This window comes from Mobula birostris, chromosome 13 (genome assembly GCF_030028105.1).
Source record: "Mobula birostris isolate sMobBir1 chromosome 13, sMobBir1.hap1, whole genome shotgun sequence".
NCBI classification, from domain to species: Eukaryota; Metazoa; Chordata; class Chondrichthyes; order Myliobatiformes; family Myliobatidae; genus Mobula; species Mobula birostris.
This window is the reverse complement of record NC_092382.1, coordinates 62,826,541-62,840,520: the sequence shown is the minus strand read 5'-3', so window position 1 is coordinate 62,840,520 and position 13,980 is coordinate 62,826,541. Positions and strand designations below refer to the sequence as shown.

Below are 13,980 nucleotides of genomic sequence, written 5' to 3'. Positions count from 1 at the left end.
TATCACTAGAGTCTAACACTAGACCCCTTTGCAGCAATCTCTCTATCTTTTCCAGCTCAAACAGCCTCTTTCTGCTTCCTCCCTCTGTTTTCCTGCTTCTCTAGCCTCAAACTGCCTCTGCCTTTCCGCAGCCTCCATCTTTAACTTTTCTAACTTGTACGGGAGCTCAAGCTCACTAGGTTTACTTTCATGAAACACCTCCAACTCCTCCGGTTTAAACACACCCTCAGATACATAATGCTCAGCTATTATCCTCTGCATCTGTGCCCTCCTCATTGTTGATTTCACCGGAACAAGTTTGAACCTTTTAGCAGTACTCAACAACTCAATGCTACTGACGTCCTCTAATGCCTCAGATGTTGGCGGTTCCAGAAATCTATCAACATCCATTGCTGCTGATTTTCCACACACAAATAAATCTAAACAGATTTCCCCAATGAAACTGATAACTAATCAATCAATACACCACCAAATTTGTTCATATCCTGGATGCAGGCCCCAATTTTGTTACGAATTGTAACGCTTTAGAAATGAACCAGCAACAATAGACTACACCTGGAGTCTGGTTTTAAGGTGAAAACCACTATCTTTATTAGTATTGACTTATAATATAGTAACTTAAGCAAGATAACAATAGTTAACAGTGTTACGTGTATATATGTGTGTAAATATAACTCCCAAACTATTGAGCTCTGGGGAAACAAGGCTTAAGAGTCTTGAGATGGTAAAGTATGAAAGTTCTGTTCATCCACAGAATAGATGATGAGAGAGAGATATTTGTAATCCAGGGTAAATATTGAGAGAAGGCAATTATGTCGAATTCCACAGGTTCATGGTGGTAAAAGTGGAGAACAGCCGCTGTAGATTTTATCCGTCATCGTTCCAAATCGACATACGAATTATCTCCAAAAGTGACTTGTCACAAGGCGTATCGTCTTCAAGTGAATTACCACACCACACCTAGGCAAGGGTGTGGTCTTCACAGGATACCCCAAATCCGATCCACTCCTATGGATCAAACGAGGTGACAACCACACATTCAACGTTTGCTGAATCGATAATTAACCCACCCTTGTGGGCATTGGAAAGTTCTAAACAGTGACCCTTGGCCACCAGTTCCCCTATGTCGATCCTTCCATTTTTTTCTCCTTCATCTCTGTCTGACTCTGAGTGTCTGTGTCCTCGGTTAAAACTAAACAAGCTGCGAGCGATGTAAACAAGCCGTAAGTCAGACTGATTCGCCTTAATATCTCTCTCTCTCTCTCTCTTAAGATGACAGTCCACAGCAAAGGAAACCCAGGGATTCATAACAACGGCCACTCCCCATTGTGAACTGACTGGTGTGCCAGTAGTTGGGATGACTGAGTGAATCCTTTCCCACATTCTGAGCAGGTGAATAGCTTCTTCCCGGTGTGAACCTGCTGATGTCTCTGTAGGGTGGAAGAGTGAGTGAATCTCTTCCCACATTCTGAGCAGTTGAATGGCTTCTCCCCAGTGTGAACTCGCAGATGTCTCTGTAGGTAGGATGACTGAGTGAATCTCTTCTCACAGACCGAGCACGTGAATGGCCTGTCCCCGGTGTGAACTGACTGGTGTGCCAGTAGCTTGGATAAATGAGTGAATCCTTTCCCACATTCTGAGCAGCTGAATGGCCTCTCCCCTGTGTGAACTGACTGGTGTGCCAGTAGGTTGGATGACCGAGTGAATCCCTTCCCACATTCTGAGCAGGTGAGTGGCCACTCTCCAGTGTGAGCTGACTGGTGTGCTAGTAGTTGGGATGACTGAGTGAATCCCTTCCCACATTCTGAGCAGGTGAAAGACCACTCCCCACTGTGTACTGACTGATGTGCCAGTAGTTGGGATGACTGAGTGAATCGTTTCCCACATTCTGAGCAGGTGAACGGCTTCTCCCCAGTGTGAACTCGCTGATGATTCTGTAGTTGGGATGACTGAGTGAACCTCTTCCCACAGACTGAGCAGGTGAATGGCCTCTCCCCAGTGTGAACTCGCTGATGAGTCTGTAGTTGGGATGACTGAGAGAATCCCTTCCCACAGACTGAGCAGGTGAACGGCTTCTCCCCAGTGTGAACCCGCTGATGTACCTTCAGTTGGGATGACGCAGTGAATCTCTTCCCACAGACTGAGCAGGTGAATGGCTTCTCCCCTGTGTGAACTTGGTGATGACTCTGTAGGTGGGATGACTGAGTGAATCCCTTCCCACAGACTGAGCAGGTGAATGGCCTTTCTCCAATGTGAACTGACTGGTGTGCCAGTAGTTGGGATGACTGAGTGAATCCCTTCCCACATTCTGAGCAGGAGAATGGCTTCTGTCCAGTGTGAACTGACCGGTGTGACAATAGTTGGGATGACCGAGTGAATCCCTTCCCACAGTCTGGGCATGTGAATGGCTTCTCCCCAGTGTGAACTCGCTGATGACTCTGTAGGTTGTGTAACTGAGTGAATCCCTTCCCACATTCTGAGCAGGTAAATGGCTTCTCCCCAGTGTGAACTCGCTGATGACTCTGTAGGTTGGATGACTGAGTGAATCCCTTCCCACATTCTGAGCAGGTGAATGGCTTCTCCCCAGTGTGAACTCGATGGTGACTCTGTAGGGTGGATGAATCAGTGAATCTCTTCCCACAGACTGAGCAGGTGAACGGCTTCTCCCCAATGTGAACTTGCTGGTGTCTTTGTAGGGTGAAACAGTGAGTAAATCTCTTCTCACAGACTGAGCAGGTAAATGGCTTCTCCCCAGTGTGAACTCGCTGGTGTCTTTGTAGGGTGAAAGGGTGAGTGAATCTCTTCTCACAGACTGAGCAGGTGAACAGCTTCTCCCCAGTGTGAATTTGCAGGTGTCTCTGTAGGTAGAATGACTGAGTGAATCTCTTCCCACATTCTGAGCAGGTGTACGGCTTCTCCCCTGTGTGAACTCGCTGATGACTCTGCAGGTTGTATGACCGAGTGAATCCCTTCCCACAGACTGAGCAGGTGAACGGCTTCTCTCCTGTGTGAACTGACTGGTGTGTCAGTAGCTTAAATGACAAAGTGAATCCCTTCCCGCAGTCCGAGCAGGTGAACGGCTGCTCCCTGGTGTGAACTCGCTGGTGAGCCATTATGTTAGATGACCAAGTGAATCCCTTCCCAGAGTCTGAGCAGCTGAACGTCCACTCCCCGGTGTGAACTCACTGGTGAGCCACTAGGTCAGATGACTGAGTGAATTCCTTTCCCAGAAATTCAGCATATGACAAGCCTCTGCCCGGTGTGTACTGACTGGCGTGTCCACAGGTGGGAAGACCGACTGAATCCTTTCTCACACACAGAACAGATGAATGGCCTTGCCCAGTGTGAACCTGCTGATGTACCTTCAATTGAGATGACCGAGTGAATCCATTCCCACTGTCTGAGCAGGTGAACGGTCTTTCCCCTCTGTCAAATGTTGGGCATGCCAGTTGGTCAAATGACCGAGTGAATCCCTCCCCACTGTCTGAGCAAGAAGGATGGTCGTTTGAATCCCTTGCTCCACTTCTTAAATACCTAGACAGAGGCAGCAAAACTGGCATGCCGTGTTTGAGAATCCTGGAGCAAATTCCTTCTCGTTTTTAACCTGTAAAAAGATTTACAAATTCCATCAATGGGTGAAGGACAACATTTCAGATGAGATTACTTGAGTTGCCACGGTTTGATCTGGTATCACACTGTTACAGTGAGGTTGAACCCAAGTTGGACAGAGAAATCATCTTCTGACTGGGCACAATGCTGGTATCTGGAATGACCATCAATTCCCTGATGCTCTTCCTGTCTCTATAAGAATGGGGCATTTCTGCCATCTCCAATTCATGCCTTGGCTCAGTTTGACTCTCTCCATTGGTATTATTCCCTGTTCCTACTGAGCTGCATGGGTGCCTGGCCCCACAGTAACTGAAACATTATCATGCAAATAGTCTTTCAAGACGTGCAGCTGGGATTTTCTTTTATGTATTATTAACTTAAAGCGCCACAGTTTTAACGCCATATAAAAACTTCCTGCCGAGATGAATGGTTGGTCCGCACAGCTGTTAAGAGTACTTAGAGTGATTTTTTGTAATATTTCAGGTTCTTGTCACAGTCATAGAAAGTTACAACATAGACCCTTTGGGCCACCTAGTTTGCGTTGAACAATTTAAACTGTCTACTCCCATTCCTCTACCATCCAGGTACCCATACAAACCTCTTAAATGTTGAAATCATGCTCGCATGCACCACTTGTGCTGGCTGCTCATTCCACACCCGGATAACCATCTGTGTGAAGAAGTTTCCGCTCATGTTCCCCTTAATGTTTCACCTTTCACCCTTAACCCATGGCCTCTGGTTGTAGTCCCACCCAATCTCAGTGGAGAAAGCCAGCTTGCATTTACCCTATCTATGCCCCTCCATCACAATCAAATCTCCCCTCAATCTTCTACATTCCAAGGAATAAAGTCCTGACCTGTTCAATCTTTCCCAATAACCCAAGTCCTCCAGACCTGGCAACATCCTTGTGAATTTCCTCTGAACTCTTTCAATTTTACATCTTTCCTGCAGGTAGGTGACCAAAACAGCACACAATACTCCAAATTCGGCCTCACCGATGTCTTCTATAAATCAACATAACATCCATCTATTGTTGTCAGTACTTTGGTTCATGAAGGCCAATGGGCTGAAATCTTTCTTTCCGTCCCTATCTAACTGTGATACCACTTTCAGTGAATTAAGGACTTGTATTCACAGGTCCCTTTCTACTACAACATTCCTCCGTGCCCGACCAGTCACTGTGAAAGACCTCCCTTGGTAGATCATACCAAAGTGCAATTACTCACACTTGTCTGCATTAAATTCCATTTTCCATTTCTCAAACCATTTTCTCAGCTGGTCCAGATAGCAGTGCAAGCCATGATAGTCTTCCTCGTTGTCCACTACACCACCAATCTTGGTGTCATCCACAAATTTGCTGATCCAGTTAACCACACTATCATGCAGATTACTGATATAGATGACAAACAACAACAGATCCAACTGATCCCTATTGCACACCACTAGTCACAGGCCTCCGGTCAGAGAGGCAACCATCTGCTACCACAGTGTGGCTTCTCCCAAAGACAGTGTCTCATCCAATTTACTATATCATCTTGAATGCTGAGTGACTGAACCTTCTTGAGCAACCTCCCATATGAGACTCTGTCAAGTGCCTTGCTAAGGTCCATGTAGACAATATCCACTGCCTTGCCTTCATCCACTTTCCTGATAACTTCCTCGAGAGATTCTATAAGATTTGTTAGACATGACCTACCGTGCACAAAGCCATGCTGTCTATCCTTAATCAGTCCACATCTATCCAAATACTTATATATCCGGTTCCTGCACATACATTCCAATAACTTTCCCTCTACTGATGTCAAGCTCGCCATCATACAATTTCTTAGTTTATTTTTAGAGCCTTTCTTGAACAGTGGAACAATATTGGCTGTCCCCCAGTCCTCCGGTACCTCACCTGACACTGAGGATGATTTAAATATTTGTGCTTGGGCCCTGATAATTTCTGCACTTGTCTTCCGCAGGGTCCCAGGGAACAACTTATCAGACCCTGGGGATTTATCCATGGTAATTTGCCTTAAGACAGCAAACACCTCCACCTCTGTAATCTGTCCAGGGTTCATGAAGTCGATGCTGCTTTGCCTCACTTCTATAGACTGTGTCCAACTCCTGTGTAAATACGGATGCAAAAAAACTATCTCCCCCATCTACTTGGTCTCCTCATATGGATTATCATTCTGATCTTCCAGAGGATTAATTTTCCCCTTGCAATCTTTTTGCTCTTAACATGTCTGCAGAATCACTGAGGAGTCTCCTAAATCTTGTCTGCTGGGGCAACCTCATGCCTTCTTTTATTTTAACTTGAATTTCCTGTATTTCATAAGTACCCCATTTGTTCCTATCTGCCTGTACCTGGTATGCACCTCCTTTTTATTGATCTGGGAGATGAAAGCCAAAGGGGTGACAGAGTTGTATGGTGGGAGTTGGGGGTAGGGTGGTGTTTAAACTGAAGTTGCAGGGTGAATGGGAGCCTGGATAACAGAACAGATAATGGAGGGGTTGTGGAAACAGATGTTGTTCAGACCTCAGACAAAGTCAGGAATGAAAAAGTTGAGCATGGTGCAGTGAATATGCTGAGCCCTATATATTTCAATACAAGGAGCATCGTAGGAAAGGTGGATGTGTTCAGGGTATGGATCTGAATTATGACACTAGGATCTGGCAACTGTGGACTGGGACAGGCTGCTTTACGGCAAAGGTGTGCTTCGTAAATTGAGGCCTTCAAAGCAATATTTTGTAAGTACAAAGCGGGTATGTGCTTGTCAGAATAAAAGGTAAAGATAGAAACTATAGGGAACCTTGGTTTCCAAGAGATATTGAGACATTGGTATTGAGCACAAAATGGAGGGAGTTACATAATAGGGATAGCGGGTAGGTTCTTATGAAGAATAAATGCAAGAGAACAAAGAAGAAGTAAATCAGGATGGCTGAAAGAAGGCATGAGGTTGCCCTCACAGGAAAGATGAAGGATAATCCTAAGTGATTCGAGAGATAGATTAAGAGTAAAAGTATTGCAAGGGACAAAGTTGGTCCTCTGGAAGACCAGAATGGTAATCCATGTTTGGAACCAATGCAGACGGGGAAGATCATCTCTATTTACCCAGGAGATGGACACAGAGTCTATGGAAGTGTGGGCAACAGCATTAACATCATGGACCCTGTACAGATTAAAAGAGGAGATGCTTGCTATCCTGAGGCAGATTAGGGTGGATAAATCTCCAGGGCATGACAAGGTGCTCCCTTGGTCTCGACAGGAGGTAAGTGCAGAAATTGTTGAGGCCCTAGCAGAGATAATTAAATCATCCTTAGTGATAGGGGGAGGTACCAGAGGATTGGAGAACAGCCAATGTTGTTTTGCTGTTTAACATAGGAATGAGAAATCTACAACATATTGTAGGCCCTTCGGCCCACAATGTTCTGCCAATCCTGATACCTACTCCAGAAACTGCCTGGAATTTCCCTAAATCATAGCCCTCTATTTTTCTAAGCTCCATGTACCTATCCGAGTCTCTTAAAAGACCCTATTGTATCTGCCTCTACCACCGCTGCTGGCCGTGCATTCCATGCATCCACTACTCTCTGTGTGCAAAACTTACCTCTGACATCCCATTGGTACATATTTTCAAGCACCTTAACACTGTGCCCCATCGCGTTAGCCATTTCAGCACTGGGAAAAAGCCTCTGGCTATCCACATGATCAATACCCCTCATCATCTTACACACGTAAAAAATGCTCTAAACATAAACAAGGAAATTATACATTGCTCTGAGGATTTGTTGGAAGTATACACAATTATGAAGGTAGAGATAGGGTAAACGCAGCAGGCTTTTTCCACTGAGGTTGGGTGGGACAACAACTGGAGGTCATGGGTAAGTGAGGAAGGTGAAAAGTCAAGGGGAACATGTGAAAAAACTCTTCACTGAAATGCTCGTGACAGTGTGGAATGAGATGCCAGCACAAGTGATTCATGCCAGCTCGATTTCACCATTTAAGAGAAGTTTGGATAGGTACCTGGATGGTAGGGGTATGGAGGGCTGTGGTCCCAGTGTAGGACATTGCATTAGAGTTTAAGTATTTTTGGCATTGTCTAAATGGGCTTAATGGCCTGTTCCATGGAACTTCTCCGTGTCCCTATGACAGAGGAGCTGGGCAAATTTGATTGTCAGGGGAAACTGGTAGGAATGACAACAAAGCAGCAATGGCTGGAGATTCTGGGAGCAATTTGAGAGCTGAGTGATAGATACATCCCAAAGAAATGGAAGCATTGTAAAGGCAGGAGGACACCACCATGGCTGAAATGAGAAGCCAAAGCCAACATAAAAGCCAAAGAGAGGGCAAATAATAGAACAAAAACTATTGCAAAGTTTTTTAAAACTTACAGAAGACAACTAAAAAAAAAAAATGAGATATGCTCAGGGCATTGAATTATGATTTGTAACCATTAATGTTTCTTGGTTGCACCCAAAAGTCTGAGGCATTTAGAGGAACAAAATATCCGGGGCCTCAATATCTCTTGAAAATCAGGGACCCCTGCACCAGTGACCTTTCAACTTTTAATTTGGCAGGCACACACAAACTCTGCACATTCAAGATTGCACTTCTGAAGAATTCCCACTTACCAAGTACTCCTTTGCCAGAAAACAGCCTGTCACAAACCACACTTGTCAGATCCTTTCTGATACCATTAAAATTGACCGTTCTCCAATTTACAAACTCAACCCATGGTCCTGACTTCTCTTTTTCCATATTTACTTTGAATCTCATGGCATTATGATCACTAGATACAAAGTGTTCCCATACACTAATTTCCATCACCAGCCCTGGATCATTTCCTAACAGCTTATTGCACACTTCTACATTGGGAACTCTACTTGCTGATTGAGGCCACAATTGACAAACTCTACCCCAGCTAGACCTTTGACAGTATGGGAGACCCAGTCAATATTTGGAAAGTTAAAATCACTTACTATATCAATATTTGTTTCTTGGCATATTCTGCAATCTCTTGACAAATCTGTTCCTCTAGATCCTTTCTGATACCATCAAAATTAACCTTTCTCCAATTTAGAATCTCAACTCATGGTCTAGACCTCTCTTTTTCCATAATTACTTTAGATCTAATAGCATTATAATCACTAATTTCTGTCACCAGCCCTAATTAGGGGCACATTTGACAAACTCTACCCCATCTAGTCCTTTTAAGTATGGGAGTCCCAGTCAACATATGGAAAGTTATAATCACTTACTGAATCCACCTTTGTTTCTTGGCATGGGGTGCAATCTCTCTAGAAATGTGTTCCTCTAAATCCCTCAGACTGTTGGGTGCAACCAAGTCCCAGTAATGGCTACAATATCATGATTCCCTGTCCTGAGCTCATCTGGCTTTCCTATGACGTTTCCTGCATTGTGATATACACAGCTCAGCACATTCATCACACCATGCTCAACCATTTGATTGCTGACTTTGTCTGAACAACATCTGTCTGAGTGTAAAGAAAGCACCCTCTCCCTCAATGTCACAAAAACAAAGGAACTGATTGTGGATGACAGGAGGAATGGAGACAGGCTGACCCCTATTGACATCAATCGATCTGGGGTTGAGAGGGTGAACAGCTTTAAGTTCCTCGGCATAAACATCACCGAGGAACTCATGTGGTCTGTACATACTGGCTGTGTGTCATGTGGCTGTGCGCCTCTTCCACCTCAGATGCTTGATGAAGTTTGGTATGGAAGATCTTTCTACCGGGGCACAATTGAGAGCATCCTGACTGGCTGCATCACTGCCTGGTCTGGGAACTGTACTTCCCTCAATCGCAGGACTCTGCAGAGAGTGGTGCAGACAGCCCAGCGCATCTGTAGATGTGAACTTCCCACTATTCAGGACATTTACAGAGACAGGTGCGTAAAAAAGCCCGAAGGATTATTGGGGACCTGAGTCACCCCAACCACAAACTGTTCCAGCTGCTACCATCTGGGAAATGGTACCACAGCATAAAAGCCAGGCCCAACAGGCCCCTGGACAGTTCCTTTCACCAGGTCATCAGACTGATTAATTCATGCTGATGCAATTGTATTTCTATGTTTTAATGACTGTCCTATGTACTAACTATTTATTATAAATTACTAGAAATTACACATTGCACATTTAGATAGAGAAGTAATGTAAAGATTTCTACTCCTCATGTTAATTAAAGATGCATGTCATTTCAATTCACCCTCTCCACTATCTGTTCTGGCATTCTGACTCCAATCCCCTCTGCAAATTTAGTTTAACCACCACCACCCCTCCCCCACCACACACTAGCACTAGCAAGCCTTACCACTAGGATATTTGATCTCTGCTAACAAATCCCCTATCAGCTCTTTGACACTCCCCTGCCAGGTTATCCCTCCCCCCCCCAACAGTTTCTAAAGTGTTGTTGTGTGGGATGGCAACAAGAGTACTCTGCAACGGCTAATTAACCTCATTCCCCTTCCTGACTCTCACCCAGATTCCTGTGGGTGAGAATTCACCTCTCTTCATGTCATATCTATCACCCTCACCAACTCCTGGATGATCTGGAATTCAACCATTTCCAGCTCCAACTCCCTAACGTGTGGGGTTACAAGCTGCAGCTGGATGCACATCTTGTAGGTGAGGGTGTCAAGGACACTGGAAGTCTCCCCACCTTCCCACCAATGTCCCATCTAATTTGTAATGACCGGTGTGCCAAAAAATCTTGCCTGTGCAGTTTTACCCATTGACAACAACATGTGCACACTGAACTTTAAATAGAGAGGTATTTATTTTAACAGCTAGCAAATGAGAACTTTGATCTCCTCTGGGTTTGATCGAGTTCATCTGCACTCTCACACAACCTATATAGCAGGCCTGTAGAGGGTTATGAAGGATTTTCTCACCAGACCTTTTGCACACCGTCCATATCTGATTTGCTCGCTAAATGATGCTTTAAAAAGTCAGATTTCCAAATATTACTCCACTTCCTCCCACTTGCAAATTCTCCAGCAACTTTTGCATTGCCTCAATACACACAGGTAACACCAGTTTCTGTCTTGTACATAAATATTTCCCCTGAACCCTCCCCCAGGGGACTGGCGGCCAATGAATATGAAGGAAAGGGCAGTAGTCTGTCTCATTGGAGTCTGGCACATTTGTGATGTGAAAGCTACTTGTTGCCCAGGACAAAGGTGTTTGATATCATTATGTACCCAGAGTGAATGGGTCAAAACATGTTCCCACGTGTAGAGAGGTCCAGAACAAGAGGAGGTAGAACAAGCAACACACACAAAATGCTGGAGGAACTCAGCAGGCCAGGCAGCATTTATGGAAAAGAGTACTAATGCTGAATTCCTCCAGCAATTTGTGTGTGTTGCTTGGATTTTCAATATCTGCAGGTTTTCTCGTTTGTGATTGAAGGCAGAACGGAGGTGGTTTTCTCACCTGCTGATGAAAAAGATTTTGTTCCCTTTCTCCGAGTTCCTAATCCTTGCATTTAGACAGCTGGAGCTCAGCTCTGTCTGAGAGATCCATCGGATCCCATTCCCTCATCAGCCGGAAGCTCCCCGGGGCCCATGTACGGATCGTGGTGCTGAGAGAGAGGGAAGAGAACAGGACTGTCCCGGGATTACGGTTCACGGTGTCCGGAGCTCACAGCAATTGTCCCGAATTCGGTGTTGAAAACCCTTACCCGCAGCCGGGGAATATCTCTTACCTGGTGCCGATTCCTCAAGGCCTTTGTGTATCGCGCGCATGCGCGATATTCGGGAACAGCCTGTGCATTCAATCGGTGCTTCAGCGACGGCGAAAATTCTCGCAGAGCTTTCTGGGTAATCACGGAGCCATTAAAAATATCTGCAAGCACCGGTTCCATGTCCATACCTCAGTAGTTTTTTTGTGTAGGAAACTCGGCAGCTCTTTTAATGCAGAAAGCAGCTCCCATAAGCAATACACTTAATGTCAACAAGCTTTCCGCGTGTTTAATGCCAAAGTAGAACCTTGTTACAAATGCAGATATACAACACAAGAGATTCTACTGTTGATGGAAATGTAAACAAATACACACAAAATGCTGGAGGAACTCTGCAGTTCAGGCAGCAACTCAGCAGAGTAGTACACAGTCTGGGCATGCTGAAGGGGCTCGGCCTAAATGTTGTCTATTTATTCCTCTCCACATTTGCTGCCTGATCTGTTGATTTCCTCCAGTACTTTGCTGAAATTAACCACCTTTTTTTTCAATCAAACAGTTTCAAAGTGTTTCTGATCTTTCATTTGTAGCCATATTCTGCTGGTTGGATTCCTCTTCCTCCTTGTCCTTGTAAACTCTTAATTCCCATCTCTTCCTGGAGCCCCAAAGGCCTGACTCAGGCTGTTAACTTTTTGGTTTCTGACTCTACACCATCGAAGATTCACTCGCTCATCTGCTGTCAGACTTTAGAGGCTCATTCAAGTAACCCAGCTGTCTGAGGCACAGACCTTTGAAATGAGTGAAAATGACACAAAACATTGAAAAGATCAGGGAAGAAGGAGCTTAACCACCTTAGTCCAGAGCCCCGAAGAACGTTAAAACCACAGAGAGCTCATCGCGTTATTCAGCCTGGACAGAAGCATGCAGGAAATTCATGCAGGTGTATAGGATGATGGGAGGCCTTGGTCGTGTCAATAGCCAGAGGCTTCTTCCCAGGGCTGAAACGGCTAACACAAGGGGACATAGGCTTAAGGTGCTTGGCAGTAGGTACAGAGGAGATGTCAGAGCTACATTTTTTAAACAAAGTGTGGTGTGTGTGTGGAATGTACTGCCTGCGACGGTGATAGAGGCGGACACAATAGGGTCTTTTAAGAGACTCTTATATAGGTACATGGAGATTAAGAAAATAGGGGGCTATGTGGTAGGGTAATTCTAGGCAGGTTCTAGAGTAAGTTACATGGTTGTCACATCATTTTGAGCCAAAGTGTCTGTAATGTGCTGTAGATTTCTATGATTCTCTGAAATTCAAGGGAAATCTCCTATCCCACGGAGTGGTGACTAGTTGCACCCTGTCATCACAGGGAGAGTGAGAGGGGAACGGCAGGGATAGATTTTGATATACTGATATGGAACAGAAACATGGGCAGGGACCAGATGGGCCGAGAGGACTCTCTAGTGTATATTGTGAGTGTGGTAGAGACAGTAAGTACCTGAGACACGGGATTTGATACAGAACTGATTTATCTTTCACAGATCCACAATATTAAACACCAGTCTAGTTTAAGGCTAACATCAGCAGAACGGACTCCTCCAATACTCAGTGATCAGGGTTCAGTCCTGGGTGCGATGAGCATCCGCAAGAACTGCAGAAACTGACAGTAACAGTCCCTCATGAACCTGCAGCTGCCTTCAGTCACCATGTTGGTCAAACATTTAACACAGAGCCATTCATTTGAGAATTTAGCCTTTTCTATTTTTCAGAGTTTCTCATGAATGTGTACAGTTTAGTTAAGAATTGCTCCAGAACTTCCACACAATTAAAAGAGTTTATTACATTTTTTTAATTTTTGTTTTGCACCACTTACGTAATTTACCTATTTAATATGTACATTATTGTAATTCATCATTATTAAAATCTATTGTTATGAATCAGGTCCTACTGCTGCCGCAGAGACAACGAATGTCATGACATTTGCCGGTGCTATTAAACCTGATTCTGATATTGATATGGGAGAAGCACCACCGGTCACCTGATCCCAGTTACCGCAGATCGTAATGTGAGATTGAAGCCTTTTCTATTTACCTGCATTCCTCAGGAATGACAATAGTTCAGTTAAGTTTCCTTCTGAGGTTCCAAAGCAGAAGCTCAGTCTGTCTAATATTTCCACACAATTAAAATGGGGAGGAATGCAGCAAGAATGTCCAGGTTGTGAGGATCTTTGAGTGCATGGCCTGCTTTTCCGATGCAGGGGGAGTGCAGGAAGAGTCCATGGAGGGGAGGCTTGTTTCTCTGATGTTCTCTGCTCTCCAAAGTTCTCTGCAGTTCCTTGCAGTCATGGGCAGAGCAGTAGCCATACGAAGGCGTGAAGTATTGACAAGAAGCTCAGAGACCTCAGCCTTCACCCTGCCTTGTGTAGCTGGATCCTGGACTTCCTGTCAGATCGCTGGCAGGTGGAAAGAGTGGGCTCCCTCACCCCTGTCTCTCTGACCCTCAGGACACATACCCCACAGGGCTGTTTCCTTGGCCCCCTCTTTTACTCCCTGTATTCCCATGACTTGTGTCGCCACCCACAGCTCCAATCTGCTAATTACATTTGCTGACGACACTACACTGATTGGCCTAATCTCAAATAATAACAAGGCAGCCTACAGAGAAGAAGTCATCACCCCAACACAGTGGTGTGA

The 13,980-nt window shown here is 44.9% G+C and overlaps 1 protein-coding gene across 1 annotated transcript; it reads right to left on the bottom strand.

The window, feature by feature from the left end:
* Positions 1–575: 575 nt before the first annotated feature.
* On the bottom strand, positions 576–11,386 carry LOC140207647 (uncharacterized). Its single transcript, XM_072276200.1, has 2 exons — positions 11,323–11,386; positions 576–3,604 (listed from the first exon to the last, which is right to left on the bottom strand). Exon 2 carries the CDS (start codon positions 3,111–3,113, stop codon positions 1,305–1,307), a length of 1,809 nt encoding a protein of 602 aa, XP_072132301.1. The 5' UTR covers positions 3,114–3,604; positions 11,323–11,386; the 3' UTR covers positions 576–1,304.
* Between the last annotated feature and the right edge of the window lie 2,594 nt (positions 11,387–13,980).

Excerpts from the sequence above, each read along its gene's own strand:
- LOC140207647 (XM_072276200.1), bottom strand. The coding sequence starts at position 3,113 with ATGGCTCACCAGCGAGTTCACACCAGGGAGCAGCCGTTCACCTGCTCG.